General features: G+C 38.7%; 1 protein-coding gene across 2 annotated transcripts in view; it reads left to right on the forward strand.

The window, feature by feature from the left end:
- The window catches only part of paplna (papilin a, proteoglycan-like sulfated glycoprotein), a 155,466-nt gene that overhangs the window by 109,537 nt on the left and 28,105 nt on the right, over positions 1-17,824 (forward strand). For both annotated transcript variants that reach the window (XM_028822019.2, XM_051919912.1), the window contains 6 exons: positions 4,378-4,582; positions 5,629-5,805; positions 8,690-8,840; positions 11,431-11,517; positions 13,953-14,187; positions 14,638-14,755. In XM_028822019.2, the coding sequence (XP_028677852.1) occupies positions 4,378-4,582; positions 5,629-5,805; positions 8,690-8,840; positions 11,431-11,517; positions 13,953-14,187; positions 14,638-14,755 (973 nt within the window). The remainder of the gene's footprint in view (positions 1-4,377; positions 4,583-5,628; positions 5,806-8,689; positions 8,841-11,430; positions 11,518-13,952; positions 14,188-14,637; positions 14,756-17,824) is intronic.

Raw genomic sequence — 17,824 nt, forward strand, 5'->3', positions numbered from 1 at the left:
TCATCCACATCTTACACCCTTCATCTGCATGTCCTCTCTCACCACATCCATATACCTTCTTTTAGGCCTTCCTCTTGTCTGGCAGCTCTGTCTTTAACATCCTTTTCCCAACATACCCACCATCTCTCCTCTGCACATGTTCAAACCAATCCAATCTCGACTCTCTGACTTTGTCTCCAAACTACCCAACTTGAGCTGACCCTCTAATGTACTCGTTCCTAATCCTATCCATCCTCGTCACACCCGGTGCAAATCGTAGCATCTTTAACTCTGCCACCTCCAGCCCTGTCTCCTGTTTTTTGGTCAGTGCCACCATCTCCAACCCATATAACATAGCTAGTCTCACTACTGTCCTGTAGACCTTCCCTTTCACTCTTGCTGATGCCCGTATGTCACAAATCACTCCTGACACTCTTCTCCATCTACTCCACCCTCCCTGCATTCTCTTTTCCACCTCTCTTCCACAATCCCCATTACTCTGTACTGTTGATCCCAAGTATTTAAACTCCTCCACCTTCACCAACTCTACTCCCTGTATCCTCACCATTCCACTGACCTCCCTCTCATTTACATGCATGTATTCTGTTTTGTTCATACTGACCCTCATTCCCTCCCCTCTAGACCATATCTCCTTCTCTCCAGGGTCTCCTCAACCTGCTCCCTACTTTCATTACAAATCACAATATCATCAGCAAACATTCCATTTCCACATTTCCATTCTTCATCCTCTTCATAGCTGTCCTTCCTAATCCGTTACACTTCCTGATTCACTATCACCATATCATTCAACCTTCTCTTTCTCATTCTCTTCATTCATTAGCCTCTCATAAAGAACTCTTTCTATCTGCTCAACACACTCTCCTCGCTTGTGAGTACGTTTCCATCTTTATCCTTTATCACTCTAACCTGCTGCACATCTTTCCCAGCTCGGTCCATCTGTCTAGCCAATCAGTACAGGTCCTTTTCTCCCCCTTAGTGTTCAGCCTCACATACAACTCATCATACGCCTTTTCTTTAGCCTTTGCCACCTCTATCTTCACCTTGTGCCTCATCTCCTTGTACTTTTGTCTATCTCTCTATCTGTCTTGTCTTTCTGCATCTCTCTGACTTCTTTTTCACCAACCTTTTCCTCTGTATACTCTCCTGTACTTCCCCATTTCTTCACCATGTTTCCTTTTCCTCCTTCCTCTGTCCAGATGTCATGCCAAGTGCCCTCTTTGCTGTCACCTTTACTACTTCTGCTGTAGTTGCACAGCTGTCTGGTAACTGTTCCCTGCCACCCAGTGCCTGTCTTACCTCCTCCCTGAACTCAACCTTGCAGTCTTCCTTTTTCAACTTCCACCATTTGATCCTTGGTTCTGCCTTCACTCTCCTACTCTTCTTGATCTCAAACTTCATTCTAAAGACCACCATTCTATGCTGTCTAACTATACTTTCCCCTGCCACCACTTTGCAGTTGTCAGTCTCCTTCAGATTGACTCTTCTGTATAGGATATAATCTACCTGTGTGCATCTTCCTCTACTCTTGTACGTCACCCTATGTTCCTCCCTCTTCTTAAAATACCTATTTACCACAGCCATGGCCATCCTTTTGGCAAAATCCACTATCATCTGACCTTCTTCATTCCTCTCCTTGACACCATACCTACCCATCACCTCCTCATCTCCTCATCAACATGTCAATTTAAATCCACTCCAATCATCACTCTGTATCCTTTGGGTACACTGTCCATCACTTCATCCAACTCACTCCAGAAATCTTCTTTCTCATCCATCACACACCCAACTTGCGGGGCATATGCACTAACAAAATTCATCATCACACATTCAATTTCCAGCTTCATAATCATCATTTTGTCTGACACTCTTTTCACCTCCAAAACACTCTTGACATACTGTTCCTTCAGAATAACCCCTACCCCATTTCTCCTCCCATCCACACCATGATAGAACAATCTGAATCCACTTCTGATCCACCTGGCCTTACTCCCCTTCCATTTAGTCTCTTGCACGCACAATGTATCAACCTTCCTTCTCTGTCATATCAGCTAACTCTCTCCCCTTACCAGTCATACTGCCAACATTCAAAGTTCCTACCCTCAGTTCCACTCACTTTACCTTCCTGCTTTCCTTCTGCCTCTCCGGACACGTCTCCCCCCTCTTCTTCTCCTTCTTCGGCCAACAGTAGCCCAATTTCCGCCAACACCCTGTTAGTATCATCTGCAAACTTGACCAGCTTGCTACTTATATTCCTATCCAAATCATTTATACTGTATATATCAAAAATAGCAGTGGCCCTAGCACTAACTTCCGTGGAACACCACTCTTAACGTCTGCCAGTCTGATAGAGATCCTCATACCATAACCCTCTGCTTCCTGAGTCTGAGCCAATTTTGAACGCATCTACGCACAACTCCCTTGAAATAACGCTAAAACCTGAAACATATCACAGTGCTCTAGTTTATTTATGGGGGTGATCTTCTTCCTCAGTGATGGGATCTTGGTGTAACCAATCCTTACAAATGTACCTCAAGGTAATCCCACAGAAGTAATGAAAAACACATTTGCATTTGGGATGTTTGTTTTTAATTAGTAACTCCCAATTCCCAGCTTGACACTTGATGGCCTGATTTGATTTTTTTGCCTGGTTCCCCTAGTGCTTCCCTTGGCTGATGTTTGTCTATGCAAGCGGAAAGCAGTGTGGCTAACAGGGCTCCTACATCTGCAGGTCTGGAAAGTGTTGGTGGACAAATCACTCAGTTTAGCATGTCCGTTTTGTCTTTTGTCTGCACTTATTTCATGCAATAACAAATATAGACATTCTGAAAAAGAACCAGCTAAGGATTTAAAATTTTGTAATTGATTATAAGATGATGGCTCTAAAGAAAACATTTAGAACAATGTCAGTCTCGAGAGGCATTTCCTTGCCTTCAGTAGTTATTCAGTAGTTGGCTTCTCTTTTTTTTTTTTTAAATTGTGCATAAGGCATGGTGGGAGGGTCAGCTTTTAGAATGGTCTTTGTCTAAGCATTTTCTCTTGCCTTTCATTGTAGTTGAACAGCTCAGCACCTGTTGTTTCATTGAGATGACAGGTGGATGTGAGAGTCCTGATTATATAAGTGCAGATGGTTCCTTCTGGGAGCTTAACTCTTGTTTCAGGGATGCGGCTTGCTTGATCATGGTGTGCTTTTCTTGGTAATCCTGCATTTGCTTCACTATACTTTGAAATGAGTGATCCCTCTCTGTTTTCTGCTGTTGACTTTGTAAAAATTCAATTTGGCTTCGGCTTAAGGCTATTGGGGATAAATGTCCATGTGATTTTTGTTTTTTTTTATTTATTATTCTGTGATTCTTTATTATCCTTTAGTATCTTTCTGTAATCATTTTCAAATGAAGGTCTTAAGAATTAGCACCTTACAAGATAAATTTAGGTATAGTTGTGCCAAGTTGCAAATGTATATAAAAAATAATAGCGGCACTTTAGTTTAGGTACTGCAAAATACATCTATTACTCTTATGTAAAAAGATCATAACATATAGTTCTTCGGTTCTTCATTAGACTTAGAAAGTCTTGAAAGTGTTTCTTCATCTCTACAATGTGACCTACTAACAAAACATCACTGTGGAGTGCTCCGAGGTAGCTAATGGAGACACAAGTCTCTTAATTTTAAATATTTAGTATCCTTCCTTTATTAGCATGTCAATATGCCACACAGCACAGACATGAATAACCCATCTACTGATGGCTTATACTGTAAGTGTTATGAAGACTAAGAGAAGCCTTTATTAAGGTCTTGCTACATACCAGTAAATGAGTAATAGATGCATTTTTGTAGTACTTTAAAGTGTTATCACTATCATTTTTCTTGGTCATAGCGGTGCTGTATTTATAGATGGTTTAACCATTAAACATTTCTGTTACAAGTATATGATAGTCACTAGTCATGAAGACATGTGAAAAGCATTCCAGAAGCAGTGGAAATAGTAGAGAAACACGATAGCGATCCATCAGCGAAAGACTTGAAATGCCAACAAATTGTTGCGAATATGTGCAGCATGTAAAAGTACCATTAGTTTAGAAGTGATCTTTAGACTAAAGGTAAAGTTGAAGATAAAAGCTTTTAGCTTTATTTACAAAGCGTTTTTTATTTTCCTGCTTGTTTAAAGAAGTCCTTTCACTCTCGGCCCTTCACGTTTCAACATTTATCCAAAGCAAAGTAACTCCATCTCAGTGAGTAATGTCTAAGAGACTTCATTTAATTTGTCAAAAGCGTAATAGGCCTAATCCTTGGACAGTCTTGTGCGGAAGAGCAGGTGGGATTTTTGCAATTCAAGGGCAGCTTACAAGATTTGCTTTGTCTGTTTTTCTCCCTGCTAGTTGGAAGACTGGCGAGTGGAGTACATGCTCTACTTCATGTGATGGAGGAACTCAGACACGCACTGTGTTTTGTCTCATTCATGACACTTCTGGGTCCAGAGTAGTCGAGGATGCACAGTGCCAGGCTTTCTCTTCTAGGCCACACACTCAGCAGGCCTGCAACTTTCGCCAGTGTGCAACTTGGAGCGTTGGTGAATGGTCAGAGGTGAGAATGGGACAATTCCAAGTCTTTTAATTTCAACCCATCTTCCTTTTACAGTGTCTTGTGTTCTAAATTCTACTTTAAGCAAGTACTAGCATTGTAATACCTTTTATCCTCTTAATGTATTTTTCTTCCATGTCATACTTCATTTAAATCATTTGTAGAATGCCAAAAAAATGTGTTATATTAATGCTTATATAAATCTTTTTGTCACACTCTTTCGCGTAACATTTCTGAAAATAAGAAAGGCAAATTCGAGAAAAACAAATTACATACTGTCATGTATGGAGTCCTTGTAGTTTGAGAAAACACAAGTAAATGATTGCCATTACAGTATGGCTTTTAAGATTACAAGAAGCACAGCTGAACAGAATAAAGTAATGTGTATTTCAACAGCAGAACCAGGAGATGCACATAGAATTGTGAATTTCCCCTTGGGATTAGTTAGTCAGTCTGTCTGTCTGTCTGTCTGTCTGTCTGTCTGTCTGTCTGTCTGTCTGTCTGTCTGTCTGTCTGTCTGTCTGTCTGTCTGTCTATCTATCTATCTATCTATCTATCTATCTATCTATCTATCTATCTATCTATCTATCTATCTATCTATCTATCTATCTATCTATCTATCTATCTATCTATCTATCTATCTATCTATCTATCTATCTATCTATCTATCTATCTATCTATCTATCTATCTATCTATCTATCTAAAGTCTAAGCTGAGACACCCTGTGAAGGAAGCTCATTTCTGCTGCTTGTATCTGTGATTTAGTTGTTTTGGTCACCACACAACTCATTGACTTAAAATTAAAGTGCTTTTTATAGAAGTTCATGCTAAGTAATAGTTAAGAGTTTTCAAACTGGATAAATAATCTTAGTAATTCATTGATTTAGAGTATGTGTTTAAGAATGCAAGGTAAACATTAGAAACACGGGTTTATTTACTATGTATCTGCATGTAACAACTGAAAATTTCACCATAGAATAGATTCTTACCTTAGTTTTTGAGGGGTAAAAGTAATTAGTAATTCTTTGCTTTTTTCTATCCCTCCCAGTGCTCAGTGACGTGTGGTGAAGGCGAGCAAACCCGGCCAGTAGTTTGTACTTCAAGCCAGGGCTCCCGTATTCAAGATTTTGCTTGTTTATCGTTACACAAACCGGCAGTCACACAGATCTGCGAAACACAGGCTTGTACAACTGAGATTAGCTGGCATATTGGTGACTGGGGCCTGGTAAGAAAATTTACATTTATTTTGAAATTACTTATTACTTGAAATTACTAATTAATTGAACACAGATTTTTAAAGCACACTTTACACATCTTAATAAAATTTATAAATTAATGATGTATTAAAAATGTACCGCGTATTGAGTATTAATTGTAGTGCCTGGCAACATACATCCAAGTACAGTATAATAATAAGTCTTGTACCACAATTACAAAATTAGAGTTAAAAAAGAAAATATTATTGCATAAACTCAGTTTTTGTAAATATCTGATTACAATTTTTACAACAGTCATGTACAATTAACCATTATCAAAGTTTTTCGGTTATAAATCTTATCTCTTAAATAAGTCTTATCACAGAGCTTGGAAATGTGTAATCATTTAGTTTTGATTAAGGCTGCTACTTAATTTTACAGCTCAAAGGAATACTTGATTCAAATATTATCATTTTTTTATATGTTACTTAACCATGTGGTTGGCAGTGATGGCCAACAGTAATTTTTAATCTCATGTTTTCATGGAGAATGGAGATAAGTGTTTCTGATAGAATGGCAGCTTGTCGTGACCAGCGCTGGACAACCATAAACAATATCAAAACCATCCATAAAAGATCTCATGTTACTCATGTTGAATAATCCACATGTCAGTTCATTTAAGTAAATGCTCATGTCTTGAAAAACATGCATTTTTTTCTAATATACTGTTTAATAAATACCTGTGGAAAGTGAAAGCAGTCCACAGACAGGAAGACTGTTCACATTGGATAGTGCTTTTGAACTGAAGCCAGGACTCTTGACTAATAAATGGGAGATAGAGGCAGGTCTTGAATTCAGACATTAACAGACTTGCTGTTTGTGAAATACTTTTGTTAAGTAAAAGACAGAAACATGTTTGAAATCCAAAAACAATACCTGACTCTAGGCCTACTTTGAAGTAGTAACTAATTGACACTACAAAGCTGTTTTCATTATCCAACTGGAAGGTAATTCACAATGGAAATGCTGCTGTATTTATACCCCAGTTTTGACGATGCTATGAAAGCAATGGCTGCATTTAGATGATGTGATACTAATGTTGTGTAAACTAAGAACAGAAAGAAATGAAAATAGAAATAAACTTCATCAAAACAAATCAATCAAGAGAAAAAACATCATAATGAATTCTTGTCTCATTCCTTGGTGATATTTGGCTTCTGTGGTCTTTAATTGCAAACCCATAGAAACTCATGAAAATCAGCAGAAACATTTGAAGGACAGATGTAATATAGGCAAATTGCTATATTCACGTGCCGTGGGTATTATGGGAAATACAAACTTCCCAGTGGGAAATTTCACGCAAATGCCCTGCCAGATCAGTGGCAAAATTCAGACGTAATATCTTTATATAAACTTGTCAATGTTTGATACAATGTTGAACTATCTCTTGATTGTGTCCTGTAAATTAAAAAGAAGCTTATTTGAAAAATGGCATTTTGTGGTTGTGTTATATTTGAAGTGATAAAATACCCACTTCATCTTTGTTTTTTATTTTCCCATAAATATTACAGCAATGACCTTGAAGTATGTCTCACATTTTACATAATCTACCTCACAACTCCAGGGGTCTGAGTTTAGTTGATGGTTTTTCAGATTTTGCACCTGCTCCAAAATGTGTGTGAGAGGATTATTTGGGGGCTCCAGCTTCTTCCCACATGGGAAAGACCTAAATTGGCCTCATATCACTGAATGTCTCTTGTTTCTGTGACCAACCATGTAATGACTAGGTCTGAAGCACTAAATACTTCCAAATCCTCCAAAAACACTTCCCAAAATGCACACTAGATGGAGTTATATTGCCATAACTCCAGCTAGAACGCAGGCAAATTTATTTTCTCGGAATACTCTGTCCCAAAAGAGAAGCTTCGTGGAGCACAAGAGGCATAAAGGAGTTGCTGAAGATAACAGCAAGATAATTTAAAGCAAACACAGTCCCCTTACAGAATCCAGTTTTTTTTTTGTTTTTTGATATACAGTATTAATCCCCGAGGGGAAATTGTCTCGTTGCATGACCTTTGGGAGTCAAAGCACAGGGTAAGCCATTGTACAGCAACCCTGGAGCAATTTTCAAGTTTGGGGCTTTGCTCAAGGGCTCAACAGAGTAGGATCCCTTTTGGCAATAATATACAAAGTCTAAAACAGAGCAGAGTCGAACATCCAGTAAATCACACAAGTACAGGCACTGCAAAATCAAGGACTCATCAACTCCCTAGCACTTTCAAAAAGAACCACCAAGAACTGTGGGAGATCCGATTATATATAGTGGAGGGCAGTTCCTACAGTGATTGGCAGGCACCCCACCTCTTGGGGGACTGCTCACAAGACACGTGGAACAGTAGTAACATAAATAAACAGCTCAATGATGAACAAAATGGACACAACACATGGAATTGAGTAACCCTGGCTGAAATATCACAGCCTGATATCCCTTCCAGGATGAGCGTCTTTATTTATGTTACAGCAAAACCTGATTCACATAATTCAAAAACTGAAATCAAGGTTAAGTTCTGTTTCTGTGACCCTGCTTTTGAAATTGTTGGATGATTTTTTCTAATTACTGATATACATAAGCCATTGTGAAGTAAAAGGTGGTCACCTTTTTCTTGCTCTTCCATTGTAACCCTAACACTACGTTCTTGGCTAACATACCAGTGTGTTGTCTTTTTGTTGGTCACACATATGGTAAAATAATGAATGGTAACACACAGGAGGTTACAAAAAGAAGGCAAATTCTAGAAGCGTGAGTTATAAAAATAAATTACATATTGATAACTCTCCAAGTCAGTTGGTATAGTACCGTTCACATTGTGTGATGCTTCTGAATATAACTGTTCTTTTCATTTCCTCGGACAGTGTTCAAAGAGCTGTAGCTCGGGCCTTAGGGAACGTCAGGTGATCTGTGCTGACCGGGATAGAAATTTCTACAGCTCGGAGCTGTGTTCTGACGTCGAGCGTCCTCCTACTGTGGAAACCTGCAATGCCCAGCCCTGTTACTTGTCACAGCGTAAGTATCTCAAAAATATGCTCAAGTTCATCACCAAACGTTTTCTAAGTGGTGCCACCTTTGCTTTACATATTTCAAGCATTCAGTTATGTGCTGTTGAAAATGTTCTGTAATTCCTTCTGAAAATAATAATACTAATGCATGATAAATATAAGATATAACTTAAAGCCTATCAAAAGGTTTCCTTTTTTCTATTTATACTAGGGGGCTTTGCCCCCTGCTCGCTTCGCTTTACAACCCCCGTGTTTGCACTACGCGCTAGCCTCTTTGCGGTTCTGCCACTTGCGTATTGGGAAGCGGATGTGCAATTTACTATTTTCCATTACAGCTTGTAATTAACCATATTAAAAAACATTAAAACGTAATAAATTGAATGTAAATTATGTTTCATTTTGCGTTAGAGTTATTCGTTGCGTAATATGATTTCATTCTGTTTGGCTTTAAATTAACATGCAAAAACTTTTTAAACTTTTACTATAAAACTTCAGTAAAAACAAGTTTTTTAATTACATTTTCGTCAATATCACATTGAATTGTGATTCTGTGTTTGGAGATTCATCGTGACAACACCACGTATAACTGCCCGTGATTGAATTTCATTTCTTTCTCTCCATTAAATAAACGGACTTTTTCGAATGTTTGACTCTGAGATTTGTTAATTGTCTTTGCAAAAGCTATTCTAACGGGAAACTGTTAACGTTTTAATATGAATGGCATATCAAGATCCCCTTTGTTGTCTAATGTCATCTCCTGAAGATGTACTACATTACCTTTCTTGGATACATCCTTCTTTCTACAGTAATTATTGCGCTGGAAGACCAGATGGTGTTAATGGTTGTAAATATTGGTTGTATATAATAGAGGAACAACACTGAATCTTATTGAATTTAATTTGGCTTTGTTGACATTGATAGCGAATTGGGTGATGCCTTCAAAAAAGACCCATAAATACATTACAGATCTTTCACTAGTCTGCCCCAGTACAAGTTTCATCCAGGCAAGCCTGACCCCAGGGAATTGGGACGTTTCAAGCCTGTCACTGACACGAAGTGGTATTGAGCTTTTAAAGTTCAAAAATAATGAGACTTTCAGATAACTCAACAAATGTCTCACAAAAGAGAGAACTGTAAAACTCTGTTCTATATGAAGACAAGTCCCATATCAAAATTAATTAAACAAATAGGATTAATTAAAAATAAAAAAACAGGTAAATACAAGAAGATGCTCAAAAGAGCATAAGGGAGTTGCCTGAAAAAATGTTAACTGTCATTCCCTAATGTGTTGTACAAATGCGTGTGTGGGTACCAGTGTGACATCTAGGGTTGGCTCTTGCCTTGTGCCTTGTGGTGCTAAGACAGACTCCTGACCCTGCAACCCTGAATTGGATTTAAATGAGTTTGAAATTTTTATGTTGTATTATGTTAGTCCTCATAAACTATGACTTTGTTTGGATTTTAAATGTGTCATTAACAACATATAACACTCAAAATATGTGGAAGTGAAACTGAAATATCAGAATGAGGGAATAGTGTGCTCTCCCATAGCCTTTCACAAGTAAAATACTTATTACCTTTGGTTTTGATGGTGTGGCATTGTAGAGCTTGGGTTTAAATTTGTACCTGTCTGAGAGTACCCCCTTTACACTCCTGAATGAGATCTAACATGTAATGTGAATATCCCAAACAAATACAAATTTGCATCATTAGCTAATGAAACACTAACTTGCCTTTGAAAAAGTCTGATTTGTAATGGGGAGATCTGCCTTGAGGCATATAAGAGCTTGACTGTCATAGTCCTGGATTTGTTTCTTTGATACTTAAGAGATCAAGCTGAGCTAAGTATCAGAAAGAATTGTGCAGTTGTAAAGTGTATCCAAAGCAGGCAACTTCCTCCGGGACTCCACTAAATATTTTGCCTTTATTTGCACAAAGAAACTCTCTGTTTTAGTAGAGTGAGTCAGTAATCATTTATTAAAAAGGCAGAAAGTGTCAGCCACATGCTAGAGAGAATGGAGTAGAGAAAGTAGAAATGAATGTATAGAATGTTACCAGTAGTACTCCAATTTATGTTATACATAAGCAACATAAATTGATGTAAAACCCACCCAAGGATTAAAATATAATCTGTACAGAAACACAGACTATGTGTGATAATAATTACAAGTTTTTGAGCAATGAGAAATATTTTTAATAACACATTCCAAGAGAGGAATTTGACACAGAGGAGAACACTTTGCTGCCATATCTTAATTATTCACTTTACTCATTTTATGACTAAAATGTCCACCCAAACTTTCTCCAAATTTTTCTCAACCTACCTCTTTGAACAATTATCTTTGGAAAGATTTGATTTGGAAGTTCCTAGTGAGCTCATTTCATAAGAAACATTTGGCTTTCATTCCTGCAGTGCCCTGCGTCTGTCTTTCTTGTTTCTATTAAAGTTTCTTTTATATTGCTGTAGGCAACTTAAATTTGAAAATGTAAAGACAAATGGTGTGAAATATGTGCATAGTAGTGTACTTCTTTGATGTACGGTAATACCTTCATGCACATTCATTTTCAATTAATATTTATTCTTTATCTGTACATAGAGGTGCCTAGTATGCCAGACCCTCGTGGCTATGACAACACCCGTCACGGAATCTTGGTCCCTTATATCCCAAGTGAATCTTCCACAGGTCAGGACCATTTTCTTTTCCTCTGTGCTATACTTATTAAGAAATTTGAGGTTGTCTGGTAAGAAGGATGCAAGAATTGATGTTTAATTTATATAGATAATGTACCACAATTAATTTGTAATAGCTTTAATCTGCGTTTTAGCCTCCGTTTAGAAAATGGATTTAGGACTTTATTGTACTTTTATACAACTTCAGTTATTTTCTTTAAAAATGGCAGAAATGTGATGTTTTCCTCATTTATTTTCTTTCTTTCTTTCTTTCTTTCTTTCTTTCTTTCTTTCTTTCTTTCTTTCTTTCTTTCTTGTTATATCTTAAGTAATTTTAATTAATCCTTTATCTACATGAGCAGTGAAGTTGATATGATAACTGCAGAGGCAATACTCATTGGCCCCAGGGAGTCTACCCAGAACGCAGATCTAATGGTAGATGTACTCCTGGTGGAATGCTAATAGAACATCCCTGCTGTCCTACCTCCAAACACCATAAATACTGTTTATACTCACAGATAAATTCTCCCATGGATAAGTCGGGACTTGATTTTACCGTATAATTTCTGGTGTTTTTTAATGTTGGTCGTATAAGTCGAATGTGGAACACTCCCGCTATTAGTCCAAGAGATTATGATATGCTATCACCCACCTGAGAGAGAAACCACGGAGCACACGGCCTTGTTTTTCTATGTATTGTACCTACGTGACCACACAGTAATACCCAAACTATTCCGAAGCGACATTTGCACCGATTTGTGTTTTTTGTATCTCACACCCTCATACCTTTATCGTAAGAGCATCCCTTATCTACGATGGAGCGTTCGATCAGAAGAAAATATGAAGCTGGTTTTAAATTAAACGTCATTGAAGTGGCGAAAGAAATTGGTAACTGTGCTGCTGCAGAAAAATTCAATGCATCTGAGAAACTGATGGGAGATTGGCAGAGGCAAGAAGATGTTAACAAAAAAAAAAGGCTCTCATTTGAATGGGCATATGAGTCAGGGTCTGATTTTATTATCGATTTTTCAGGTTTCAAGACTCGACTTATATGTGAGTATTGTATATATGGTAGTCTAAAATAAAAATAATTTATTGTCACAAATATACAGTGTTTGTGATAATGATCCAGTTTTCCTTGATTGACCCCTCAGCTCCACAGTTTAAAATTAAAAACAGTTCAGATGTAATTAAAGTGCACATTGCAGACTTTCATTTAAGGGGGTTTATATACATTTCGGTCACAGCATGTAGAAATATCAAATATATTTCTGGGCTCCATATTGTTTGGCATCACAGGTGTTTGTGATTATTCAGGTGTGTTTCATTGCTTTATAAGATACCTTGGCTTGCTTCTACACTTTGGAGTCTGTAGTTGCCATTATTCAACATGAGGACGAGAGATCTGTGACTCCAATTGTTCCAGACATAATGATGCCCTGAAATGGGAGTTCTTGTCTAAAAAGTGATGTCATTTCTACATGGTCTGACCGAAATGTATGAAAATCCCTTTAAATAAAAGTCTACACTCATCATCAGTTTGCACCGATCTGTGGGCTCTGTTTCAAACAGCTTCTGCAACAAAATAGCACAATTCGTTCAGTTTTCTTTTATTGCGTGTGCATCCCGCCTGGCACTGCCTCAGCAGTCGGTGCCACCTTGACTGTCACTCAGGTTGCCTTTCACACGAGCGTAACAGCTCCTGTATCATTTTGTTGATAGTATTCGGTTTCCTTTATTTTACTTTTCCACACAAGTCCTATTCCTGCATTTTTCTCCCTACTTTCCACAGATTCAATTTCATTGTTTTTATATTTTTATTTGCGGAATTTACTGTGGGTGGCATAGTGGGGCAGTGGTAGCACTGCTGCCTTACAGTAAGGAGACTGTGGTTCACATCCTGGTTTTCCCCATATCTGTGTGGGTTTTCTCTGGATGCTCCGGTTTCCTCCCACAGTCCAAAGACATGCTGGTTAGGTGGATTGGTGACACTAAATTGGCCCGTGTGTGTGTTTGTGTTCACCCTGCAATGGACTGGCGCCCTATCCAGGGTCTGTTTCTGCCATGCATCCTGCGCTAACTGGGATGGGCTCCAGCACCCCCCGCGACCTTGTTCAGGACTAAGCAGGCTTAGAAAATAACTGACTAATTTACTGTTTTTGTTTCTCTTCAGTTAGCTTGGCATGGTTGATTGATCAGTCATAATTTGTTCAGAGTTACAGACAAATTGATAGTCATGACCAATGTTCCCTCTAAGGAGTAGCATATAGTGAGCAAAAAACAATGTTTATGAGCGACATTTTGTTTAAGCCAAAAATTTATGAGCACCTCGGAGTGAGCGATCGTGCGATAAGTACGAGTGACGCTCTGAATTCGTGTGAGCAATCGCTCACGCGCTCAGCTTAGAGGGAACATTGGTCGTGACTCGTAATGCAATTGTTGTTTTAGTGTACAGGAGAACAGAACGCAGGGAATCTGTGGGAGGAACGAAAGTTGAAGAGGAACGAAGAAGGAACAACTTACCTTATAGGTGGGATTACCATCCGCAATCCCGTCAAGACTCTTCTCTGAACCCTGATCGTGGCTGTGTCCATTCTCAACATGGCTGTTGCCCAGATGGTCTCACACCGGCACGAGGGCCTCAGTGGTGGGGCTGCCCAGGGTACAACTGTGCACAGACCAGGTATCATCTGTTATAAGACTGATATAGTAGCTAATGAATAACGTTTAATTACAGGGCCTGATTTGTAAAAGTGACATTAGTAAAAACCAAACATTAACCCTTATGAAATAATAACTTCTTTCAGTTTTATGGATTACTAAAACCCTTTCTCTTTAAGAAGAAAATGGAAAGTGCGTAGTGTATCCTAGATGAAGCAGATCCAGTTAACCTTCTGAAATATATGGTATTGCTTCCAGCTTGTGGCCATTGCTGTCAGTTTAAGCTTTTGACCTTCCTAAGCCTGTACTGCAGAACATGAATAGAAGAACAGGGTGATCAAAAATGAGGGCTAGCACCTTTTCTATCACATGTATTTCTCCCAGACTAGTGGTCGCTGACGTTTGATACCCCGATATTGACAACTCATTTAGGTGGTCTCATTGACACTGTTTTGGTTTTATCGTGACGTAGGTATGGATGTTGTCCAGATGGTCATACAGCAGCCGCAGGTCCAAACCAAGCTGGGTGTCATCGATACGCTGGTGACAGTAACAATGGAGGCACCAGACCATCGTCGAACACTGATCCTGTGAGTGCTTTTTGTAATGGGAAATGTGTAGACTGATTTCTTTTGACAGGGTTGTCTGGTTCTAATACTGGAGCCACAGTGGCTTCGACTTTTTCTTCAGACATTTTCTTTATTTGAGATTAATCCTGCTTGTTAATTCAAATTGTGTAATCAGAATCTCACTCTAGCTCTCTATCAACATTTTCAGAAATTAACAAAGTCCAAAAAGTGCACATTTGTTGTCATGTGTCTGCAGTACAATGAAATTCTTACTTGCGTGTCTCCCACAGACCCATACAAAGCTGGCAACAGACAGATAGAAGTCAGTGAGCATAGATGGAGACATCTGGGCTTTCTTCAGACATCTAATGAAGTAAACGTGTTGGTGAGCCTTCTAGGCTAAAGCAGAGATGTGTTGTTTTCAACTTGAAGTTGTGAGCGATGGTTACTATATTAACTTTAAAGCTGCTCTAACTCCCCACCGCAGTCTGTCCAGTGTGATCTGCTTCCCAAAGTATATTAGCAGATTCTCTGTTTATCTAACATTAATGAAGAGACTGCTGTCCTGCCGCCACTGTGTCAGAAGGCATGTCCTTAGGCTTTAAATCGTGTTGTTGTTGATCCAGCCTACAGCATTGGTATCTTTAGAAAAATGATATTGGGCCAACCGTTCATAGCTCAATAAGGAATACAGCCTGCAGGCTTTTGTGCTGAGGATCAGTGTGGAGAAAGTCATAAATGAAAACATCTTGGGGTCTCCCAGTTAGGAAGTCCAAAACCTACTTGTAGAAGGTGACCCTAAGTTCCAGATCTAGAAGCCTTTCCACCATTGATGGTACAACAGTCATACATTCTTAGCTGTAGTCTAGAAACCATACTCTGGCAGAGCTGTTTTCACTGTCCAGGTGTGTCAGGGTGGTATGCGATGGATATGCTATTGTTTTTGCACCATGCGCTTATGAATTTAGGAAGACTGGCTATCTGGAATATTGTCATTTTCACCTCAATATTAACTGATGGCTGATTAAGACCACCGGCAAAAATTAAAACCTTAATGCAGCTGCTAAAAACTAAAATAAGCAATTAAGGGTTCTGTGTCACAAGTAAAACTAAGCCCAAAAAAACATATTGCTTTATTAGTAAATAAATAGGTTCTAATTAAGAATCTGTGAAAACTGGCAGCTACTGCAGACCTCAAGGGCCATGATTGGGTAACCCTGGTCTAGCTTAGTACTTTCAAGTCTGTTGTTGACATCTAGGGGTAGAAGGCTGAGAATTTGCCTAGAGTGTATTTTTTGATTTTGTCCACTACATCGCAGAAAAGACCACAAGATGAACTGAGTGACAGTCACTGCTGTCAAAACAAATCTTCTGTAATGGAAGCTGTGCATATTGTTGACCCCGCTGATTCTGCAGTGTTAAGTGGGGATGTTGAATTGCCTTAAGAAACACACAAAAGGGACACTAAGAGGGCTTTTGGATTTACCCTTTAAGTGTGAATGAGAGCAGAATGAACATTTCTCCAATGTGCAGGTCTTGTAAGCCACCAATTTCTTACCAGAAGCAAAGGTGAAATGACTCCACACTTTGGAGTTTTTTACCCTTTGACACTCCGCCTTAGGTACATTTCTGTCTCCACCAATTCTCATATTGCGATGCACATTAATCTTATTCAACAAAGTGATATGTAATATGTCTGATTTTAGGATGAAGTTTAGTTTACGACATTTTACTTTAATTATAAAATAAACTATGAGAATAAATTGGAAATGTCGACTTTATTCTCGACATATAGTTTGTTTTTTACTTCCCTGTGTCCGTATTTTTTTTCTTCACTGTAGCCCTAATACGATTCCATAGGGCTATACCACAAATAGCATTATAAATGCAAGTTGCAGTTTTATTATTTATGCATATAGCTTAGCTTGAAGCAAAGTCCATATTAATGCAGTTTGAGTTAATGATGGTTCAGTTGGTAAAGATGTCATCACCAAGTTGCACTTGTTTTATTTTATTTTAATTTGGTGAATACTGTGTAATGCATCTGGGCTTGAAGCCTTGAAGTAATAGTGCAACTATCAGTAATAATACTATTATTTATTTTATTGTTATTATTTATTAGTTTAAATATTATGCAGTTTAATGATGGTAAAGTTGTTTAAAAAATCACTTTAACGTGTCAGTGAACAGAGATTGTTAACATTAACAGAAAGTGTAGTTGGTTTACAAAAATATTTACTATTTATTCCTTTTCTACGACATGTTCAGTGCAACACAACTTTCGACAAACACTTCTGGATATTTTACTAAGTCTAAATGCCTCTTGGGCGGCACGGTGGCGCAGTGGGTAGCGCTGCTGCCTCGCAGTTGTGAGACCTGGGGACCTGGGTTCGCTTCCCGGGTCCTCCCTGCGTGGAGTTTGCATGTTCTCCCCGTGTCTGCGTGGGTTTCCTCCGGGTGCTCCGGTTTCCTCCCACAGTCCAAAGACATGCAGGTTAGGTGGATTGGTGATTCTAAATTGGCCTTAGTGTGTGCTTGGTGTGTGGGTGTGTTTGTGTGTGTCCTGCGGTGGGTTGGCACCCTGCCCGGGATTGCTTCCTGCCTTGTGCCCTGTGTTGGCTGGGATTGGCTCCAGCAGACCCCCGTGACCCTGTGTTCGGATTCAGCGGGTTGGAACATGGATGGATGGATAAATGCCTCTTTGGATGGTTGAAAATATGTTGTCAATATTTTACTTTACGTTTTTGCAAAATTCGTTCAATAAAAAGGTTCTACATTTTGACTGCATCTATCATGCAATGTGATTCCTTCTCTTCATTAGTGCCACCCCCTTGAAAAGTATCACTTTATGGGGCCATGCAAACCTGTATTAATACTTATGTGCACATTAAAATGTTTTTTTTGTACAATGTACAATTCTCATGACAGTGGAGTAGGTTTTTCTTAGCCAGTAATTGCACTGGAAAATGTGGTTAACATCCACTCATGCATGGGAAAAAAATACCGTCAAATACCATGAAACTGGGATAATTTAGAAAAATACCGTGATATAGAATTTCGGTCATACCGCCCACCCCTAATAATGGATAT

The sequence above is a fragment of the Erpetoichthys calabaricus genome, chromosome 16 (assembly GCF_900747795.2).
Source record: "Erpetoichthys calabaricus chromosome 16, fErpCal1.3, whole genome shotgun sequence".
NCBI classification, from domain to species: domain Eukaryota; kingdom Metazoa; phylum Chordata; class Cladistia; order Polypteriformes; family Polypteridae; genus Erpetoichthys; species Erpetoichthys calabaricus.